Below are 9,127 nucleotides of genomic sequence, written 5' to 3'. Positions count from 1 at the left end.
AAGTTAATATTATTTATAAAAACCAAAATTTTTTCCTCATTTTGCAATTTTTTATGCAACAAATAAGGATGGGAACGTTTAAAAAACGCCATTTTAAAGGTTTTTATAAGACTTATAAGCTTATTACTATCAAATTTGTTTCAAATGCTTCACTTTTTGCTGATAGACGAAAAAAGCGAAAAAATACCGTTTTTTCACCTTAATTTGTTAATAACGAATTAAGCCCAAAAAATCGACTGCAGGAAACATACAGGTTCTTGTTATAGAGGTCCATACTACTAATAACTGTCGTTTATTTGGCCCGACGAGTGTCATCAAAGAAAGGTTTTGAAATGTGGACATAGAGACGACTGCTTCGAATTCCATGGACGGCTCGCCGCACGAATGCCTTGGTTCTAAATGAAATTAAACCCAATCTGCGCCTCTCTAGTACTAATTACTTTATAATTCTAAAGTTCTTTGGACATATCCGTCGAAGCCATCACAAAATAGAGCGGTTGGTGGTCCAAGGAATCAACTTCAACGCAGCAGATCTCAACAGCGATGGGCAGAAATTACGAAAAAACTTCTTAGCAAACAGTATACTGAGGCAGGACAAGTAACATATGACCGCGACCAGTGAAAAAATATCATTAATCAAACTATCCGAGCTGCTGAAACTCAATGATGAACCACAACACAGACTATTGTTACGATAAATATACGACTCATTTAACCTGTAAACATTTTTTTATTTTGTTCTAGTATTTTCTCCGACCCGCTAGAAACCGGTCTGGCGTTCCCTTTCATTCAAGACAATTCAAGGGTCAACATCCGTGTGCTTCGAGAGATTCCAGTCTAATGGCTGTTTGATATAAATAGAGGAATTCTCATGGTGTTAGGCAGTCTGAAAATAATATCGCGTCAAGTTTATAATTGTAACACGGAAATAATATTGTATATATAAATTAAATAAAGACTTTAAATGAACTAAGTTTTAGAACATTTTAATAATAAATAAAGTTATTAAATTAGACTAATAAACACAGTTCACTATGATGATAATGAATTGATATCAATTTTTTTATGAATATTCTTGATAATATTGAGACATTAAGATCATTAAAAGTAAGCACTAAATTATTCTTGTAATATAATCACAAGTAATTAAAATGAAGAAACATTACCTTGTTAAGTTTAAGGAAAATACAGGGACCTCCTTTTTCGTCTTCGAATCCAAATCCGGCTTCTTCTAAACAAGGATGCCATTTCTGGGGAGTCATTTTAACATCACAAACTTTACCTGGCGTCGGACTGACAAACATACTGCATTGTTCAACATTATTGTAGTTTGGATTATTTTCTTTATGATAAGCTAAAATAAAAAAATTAACATACATAAAATATTACTGATATCTTCATATCAAATTTTGCATATCACGTAATTCTTATTATTCAAGATCAATAGTCACTACTTATCGACAAAATCCGATTGGTTTGAAATTTTTTCGCTTCTACAGTACAATTATAGACGCATAGAATATTTCGAATGGGCGATTTGGTTACGGATATTATACACCAAAACACTCCTGAAGAGGACGACTTCATTGCATAAACTCAAACCGTGGCCTCGGCTTAAAACCTCCTGAAAACTATAGTTAGGGTAAAGTGGAACAGGACTACGCACTGAGCTATTTAACACATCCACGCTTAATAAAATTTCGATGCCATTGATTCGCAAATTGTTTTATTTTTTGTTTTTTTTTTCACAATCAAATCTTTATTTTTATAATTAATAAAATAAAATAATAAATTTTATAATTTTGAATTAAAAATGTGTTTGTTCCAACACAACACCTCACAAAACCGTCAGGTAACTTTTTATTATACTGTTTTCCTGCTCAAAAATTTACGAAACATTTTAAAAATTTTTCAAAATTGATTCAACCAAAAATTTCATTTTTTTAAGACTATTCATTAAACTTTTTAGACTATTTTCGAAATTATTTCATTAAAAAATTGTCCTGTTCCAAAAAATATTCAATAAAACTTTTTACTAAATTTTTAAATTTTTTCATTTCGCAGAAACTTTTCATCCATAATCTTTTAATAACAACTAAAAGCATTCCTGGTATATTTTCTGAAGAAAGAATGGAAGAAAGCGAAATGCCAAACAAAATATTCAAAAAGATGCCAGTAGGAAAAAGAACAAGAGGAAGACCGAAACTGAGATACTAAGAGATACTTAGAGATACTTAGAGATATTTAACAGTAACTTTTCATGAATAGTTTCCAGTTTGTTAATGATCAAATTTGCTTGAGCCCGATCTGGTTGAGTATCAGGATGATGTCTGTGTGCTACCACCATTCTGAATACTTTTGTCACGGTGCTTTATGACCTAGTCTAATCGTTAGAGCCCCTTGGTTTCTTAGCAACACTGTTGCAAAGGGGTGATGGTATTTTTTCGAAGTCTGTTTTTATCCTAAGAGGTTGCCCTTTTTTCCTGATCTTCCCTAGAGAGGCATTATTTGAGATTTGCTTATTTATTTTTTAAATTTAAAAATCCAAAATTCTACTTAATGATTTCGAATTTTCAAATTGTAAAAAATAATTCTTTGAGGTATGCGCTAAAAAGCAATTCTAGCGTACTAACGAGATCAGGAATTGTTTTTTGACCGAAACACTTTACAATTATTTGGGTTTTCTCTCCCGGTGAATGACTTTTAATTAATTTTATTTATAGTTTATAAGAAGAGAGTTTTAATTATATTATTTGTAGATTTGTACAAAATTTAAAAAAAATTTAATCACAATATTTTTTCTAAAAAGATTCTGTTATTAAAAGTTAAAATAATATTTTATTTAAAAAAAAAATATGGTGTATAAGTAGGATTTGATCTCTAATTTTTTAAAATGCAAAAATTTAATGTTGGATTTGTTGCCCCACTCTTTCTAATTTTAGAAGCAGTAATAGAGCTGACATGACCGCTCCTTAGTGGTACAAATAAGAAACTGAAATCTTGATCAATTTCTTATTCTTCTCACACATCTATAAAATGTGTATAACCTTTGCCGAGACTAAAAAATGACAGTGAAAGCTCCTTCCATATGCGTCTATCTATATTCTTTGTTAATACTTAAATTACCTAATACTTACCCTTTAAGAATTTCTTAAGTTCACTTTGCCAATAATGGACATTTCCCTTATCACTACTTTTATACCAAATTAATGTACTTTCTACATTACTTTCTGGAGGCATTGGTCGAAATCCTAAACCTAAAACAAAATTGAAAAGATTAGTTTTTAAGAAATTTTATACATTTTTTTAAGTGACAATACATTTAGAAGCTGTAAACAATTTTGGAAACAGTGTTTAAAAATCATTTCATTTGACTTTGTTAATTCACAATGTTTGCTAATCATAATTAAAGATCTATCTATAAATTATCTATAAACCCATAATAAAAACGGGAAGTGGCACTCCGGGAGTGACCAGGGAGGAAGCATAGCATTCTTTTCTTCTAAGCAAGGAGCGATGGTTTTATTTATGATGATTGATTTACTTTAATTTATTTATTTGAATTTATTCTATTTTATTTTATTTCTATTTGATTCGATAATCGATTCGGTTCGATATTTGATTAGATTCAATTCGAATGGATAATCGATTTGATTCGATAATCGGCTCGATAATCGATTCAATTCGATAATCGGCTCGATAATCGATTCAATTCGATAATTGATTCGATTCGATAATTGATTCGATAATCAATTCAATTCGATAATGAATTCGATTTGATAATCAATCTGATTCAAGAATCGAATATTGTAAGGACCAGATTGTAAGGGCGTTAGGTTTAGGCGTTTTCTACAAATACTGGAACTAGCAAGAATTCAAATTATTAGAAAGTTCAACTCAAGGAAGTCGACAGATGGCCAAAATATATATATATATATATATATATATATATATATATATATATATATATATATATATATATATATATATATATATATATATATATATATATATATTTCTAAAGTATTCAACTAGTGAATTCAGAGGTTTAATCGGTCATTCAGGTTGGCAAATAAAAATAGAAGTCAACTACTTCATAAGTTTATCGAAGACGTTTCGCTTTATATTTCTAAAGCTTCATCAGTTCTCTAAAATATAACAAATGACATAGAGTTTATAAGAAATACAGATGTTTATAGTTCATAGCTTACAACTCAATATGTAGTATATTATCGATGTTATCATATATCTACTGTACACTTTACTCATTATTTAAAACTAACTTAACCAAAAAAGAAAAAACAAAAAACAAAAAACAACACACAAACTTTGCCGAAAATAATGTTCATATTCGTAGATATGAATATTTAAAAAATTTTAAACGAACATTTGGCTTCATTTAGATGGTTCTCCGCTGAAGACCAACAAAGTTCTGATTTATTGCAATCTAGCAAACAACTTGACGCGATACTGAAAATTTTTTTATTTAAGGGCCATGTGTCACCAAATTCCAAGGTTTGAGACAATTATGAACTTCTACAGGGGACATTGCATAATTAGTTGGACGGGTGGAATTTGTATGGCGGAAATATTTTGATATATTATTTTTAATTTATGTTTTAATGAAACTTGGAAATAGGGAAACTTTTAAATATTCATATTTACGAATATGAACATTATTTTCAGCAAAGTTTGTGTGTTGTTTTTTGTTTTTTGTTTTTTCTTTTTTGGTGAAGTTAGTTTTAAATAATGAGTAAAGTGTGCAGTAGATATATGATAACATCGATAATATACTACATATTGAGTTGTAAGTTATGAACTATAAACATCTGTATTTCTTATAAACCCTATGTCATTTGTTATATTTTAGAAGCTTTAGAAATATAAAGCGAAACGTCTTCGATAAACTTATGAAGTAGTTGACTTCTTTTTTTATTCGCCAACCTGAATGACCGATTAAACCTCTGAATTCACTAGTTGAATACTTTAGAAATATAAATTGACGGTCGTAGTTTTTACAATATATATATATATATATATATATATATATATATATATATATATATATATATATATATATATATATATACGGATTAATTACTGTACAAGCTGTACAGCAACGAAGACCACGAGTATCAAAGGACTCTGCACGTCTTCATGATGCCACCTTTAGTTATAGAATCCGTTATAATGTAAATGATGAAACACAAGAAGAATTGGAAAAAAAAGTTGGAAGTTCTACAAAAGTCACTAAAATTGACGGATCACGCTCCAAAAGATACTAGAGGAAGTCATGGACACCATCGTCATCAAGTTTCTATGGAAACAAAAAACTGTATAATGCAGCATATAGTGTCTTTCAGAGTCAGAAAAAGTCATTATAGTTTGACAGACTCGTCGAAATTATTCTTATCTGAGGATTTAAATATTAACAAAATATTCACAATGTACATAGAAAAATTTCCATCAAAAAAGTTATACACACCATATAGAAGTTTTTTTCATAATAGTAGTTAGTTATAGTATCATATCTTTTTCCTATGCCATAGCCTGCTTCGATTAAAACATATCAACTTGGATGGCCTTGAACAGTAAACGGATCAGAGGGTTTATGGATAAAAAGAATTTGTCTAATTTATTATTGAAAAAATATTTTTCTTCGGTAAAAACTGCTGTTTAAGTGTACTGTCGAATTATTGATGCCCTTTGTACGGGAAAAATATATCAGTGTATTCGAAAGTTTTTAAACAAATTAACTACATAAATTGTGCTACATGAATAAAATAAAAAAAATATTGTGGACAATAAAAAATTCTACACTACTCAAATTTGATTATCTTACTTACCTGGATTATTTCCAATTAAACCATTGTCTAATTCCCATTTGGGTTTTTTGGAATCTAATGTTTGGTAGAATACTGCTAACATAGCAGCAAAAAATCCTATTAAAACAGCATAGAATATTAGGTAGAATAATAAAATTTTTCCTGAAACAAAAACAAAAAATTAGTGATAGTGATTAATAAAAACGATACATAAGAACTGATTCACTTTTAACAAGGACCTATTCAAATGAGTGGTTTTGTGAAAAAGTCCATCAAAAAAGGGACATAAAGTGATTGATTTATCTTACTTCTTCGAATATTTTGCGATATACTTAAAAAATGTTATAATTTTCACTAAAAAAAAAAATTATTTATTTTCTTTGGTCTCCTATCCAAATATTTTCAGACATGGATCGTACTAAAAATATAAATTCAAGATTTTTATTATTTTCAGTCTCCTAATTGAATTAGCCTGAAATTGCTTTCGTAGCTTTGGCAACGAGAAATTCATATTATGAAGATCTTTCATTCAGCACAGCTATATCGCCTAAGTCGATAGTCCAAATCGTTCGTGAAACACGCCGAACCATTTATGAAGCACTAAAGAAAGAATATTTAAAGGTAGAACATAATACTTATTTTTACACAATACGACTTATTTATTTCTTTCTATCTCTCTATCTCTCTCTATCAATACCAAACAAAGTTTAAAGGAGAAATTATTAGGAAATATTTAGATTAATATATGAATATATCACATTATCAGCACAGTTATACAATACAGGGTGCAGTAGATAAACGGCCAATTAGAGTAAAAGGGTTTTGAAGAGTGATATATTTAATGAAAATATTTTCATTTATTTGCTAATTCCAGTTATATCGGAAGTTGCTTATAACTTCGTTTTTTTATTGGGACACCCTGTACATTTTTTTATTTTAGAAATATTCAGGTTATTCTGAACATTTTTTGTAGTACTTCCCTATAGCGTAATTTTCGCCTAATTCTTTTTTTCAAATGGGACACTCTGTATATGATTCATTATTTTAGAAAAATATGTTTTCCACTATCGATCTGTATTAGCATCCTCTATACCTATCTCTTGCAATTTTTTAAACAAATTAACTAAACTAACTAAAAAAATTTTTTCGTAGACTTCTTCCTTTGCCCTATCCGTTTCGGACGTTGGCTATTAACAAGGCTATTTTGACTTTGTTTACGGCACCTCTGAACAGTTCGGTCGATGTTAGCCCAAACCATTGTCGCAGGTTATACATCCATGAGTGTCGTCTTCTTTCCGGTCCCCTCCTACTGTCGATTCTTCCTTGGACTATTAACTGTAGCAGCCGGTACTTAGTATGCCTCATGACATGTCCGAAGTACTCAAGCTTCCGTTTCTTTACGGTGAAGATTATTTCTTTGCTTTTGCCTATTCTCTGCATTACTTCCACGTTAGTGATGTGGTCTGTCCAGGATATCCGAAGAATACGGCGATAGATCCACAGCTCAAAGGATTCTAGTTTCTTCAGGGTGGCTTCCGTTGTGGTCCAAGCCTCTGCTCCATAGAACAAGACCGGGAAGACATAACACTTGACCAGTCTTAATTTTAGTTCCATTGAAATTTTGCTTGTGAACCACTTTTTCATATTGTTGAACGCGTTTCGCGCTTTTTCAATTCGTGGTCTTATTTCTGTTCACTGGTCCCATTTTGTGTTGACTGTGGTTCCAAGGTATGTGTATGTCTCCACTTGTTCTATTTTTCGGTTGTTTAATGTTAATTGCATCGGAGGTTGTTGTGTTCTGCTGATGAGCATGCATTTAGTTTTGGTTGTATTGAGTTCTAAACCATATTCTTGACTTGCTGTGTGTATGCTTTGTGTGTGCTAATAACTGTGTCGTCAGCGTATCTAATATTATTGATTACCTCTCTGTTTACTTTGATACCCTCCGAAACTTCTCCCAGTGCTTCTCTGAAGATTTGTTCAGAGTATATATTGAACAGGAGTGGCGAGAGGACGCATCCCTGTCGTACACCCTTTTTAATATCTATCTTCCCACTGTGTAAGTTGCCCATCTTTATCTCAGCACTTTGGTTCCAATAGAGACTGGTTATTATGCGCAGATCCTTGCCATCAATATGCATCTTCCTGAGCATTTCCATGAGTTTATCATGTTTGACCTTGTCTAACGCCTTGGAGAAGTCGATGAAGCACAAGTGGACGTCCTTGTGCATGTCTCTCCATCTTTGAATTAAAACTTGCAGACTGAAGATCGCCTCTCTTGTGCTCAATGCGCTTCGGAATCCGAACTGTGACTCCGATATATTTGCTTCGCATTTGTTGTAGACTATGTTGTGTTAATTTACAACTTTCATATTGTAAGTTTGAAACATTGAACAGGTAAAAAGTTGTTATTAAAGAAAATAGGCAGTAGCCTATTAATGTAATAAATGTTCAAAATGTTACCCAACAACATCCAATCATTTATGAACTCTTTTAACCAGATTTTCATCTATTCTCCATCTATTCCGTTAAGAACTTGAAGGACTTTATTTATTATAGCTTCCTGAGTAGTGACAGGTTCAAAGAACACCTTATTTTTTCGGAAATATAGTTCTAACGGTGACAACGGGATCCTGGTGATCAGAGAAAGTTATCTTTATTAGCTATCCGTCTATTGCTAAATATTTCATCAATCAATGTGCCGACTCCTCGAATATTGTGAGCCGGTGCTCCATCTTGTTGAAACCAAGCATCCTTAGCTTTGTTATTATGCAAAACGTGCACTGCTGATACAATTCCGAAAAATTTGCCGAAAAATGTTGCAGTAATGCGCTTCGTTTAAATTTTCGTCATACATCATGAGAGCGACTATCTTATTACTTTTCACAGCACAAAAAACATTAAAACATTAAAAATAGTGCTTAAAATTTACTATCCCACGTAAGCTGAGGATTTTCGTCACTCCAGACATGACTGTTATATCGGTTAAACATACCATTTTTGGTAAACTTCAATTCATCACACCAAATAATTTTTTTCTGTAAAATTTTTATCTTGGAATTTGATTAAAACCCATTCACAAAATTCTACACATCTCACATAATCTCCAGGATGTAAATGTTGCTAGTGTATACAAATAAATGGTCCAATATTGTTTTTTTTTTTAATTCTGTGAATTGTTCGAGTCGATACCTGTAACAATTGCTCACATTACCGTAAATATGAATTTGGAATAGCTGCAAAATATCCCAGGATATCTAATTGTAAATCTTTATTATCGACTTGGGCCCTTTTACTTATAA

The 9,127-nt window shown here is 31.1% G+C and overlaps 1 protein-coding gene across 1 annotated transcript; it reads right to left on the bottom strand.

The window, feature by feature from the left end:
* Positions 1 to 1,166: 1,166 nt before the first annotated feature.
* LOC140432129 (sodium/potassium-transporting ATPase subunit beta-2-like) lies at positions 1,167 to 5,987 on the bottom strand (the record flags this gene model as incomplete). Its single annotated transcript, XM_072519968.1, has 3 exons — positions 1,167 to 1,354; positions 3,138 to 3,257; positions 5,847 to 5,987. Coding segments are annotated over 3 exons (449 nt in total), but the record flags the coding sequence as incomplete, so codon positions are not given.
* Between the last annotated feature and the right edge of the window lie 3,140 nt (positions 5,988 to 9,127).

The sequence above is a fragment of the Diabrotica undecimpunctata genome, unplaced genomic scaffold (assembly GCF_040954645.1).
Source record: "Diabrotica undecimpunctata isolate CICGRU unplaced genomic scaffold, icDiaUnde3 ctg00002926.1, whole genome shotgun sequence".
NCBI classification, from domain to species: domain Eukaryota; kingdom Metazoa; phylum Arthropoda; class Insecta; order Coleoptera; family Chrysomelidae; genus Diabrotica; species Diabrotica undecimpunctata.
The sequence above is the reverse complement of the archived record's forward strand: the minus strand, read 5'-3'. Positions and strand labels throughout refer to the sequence as shown.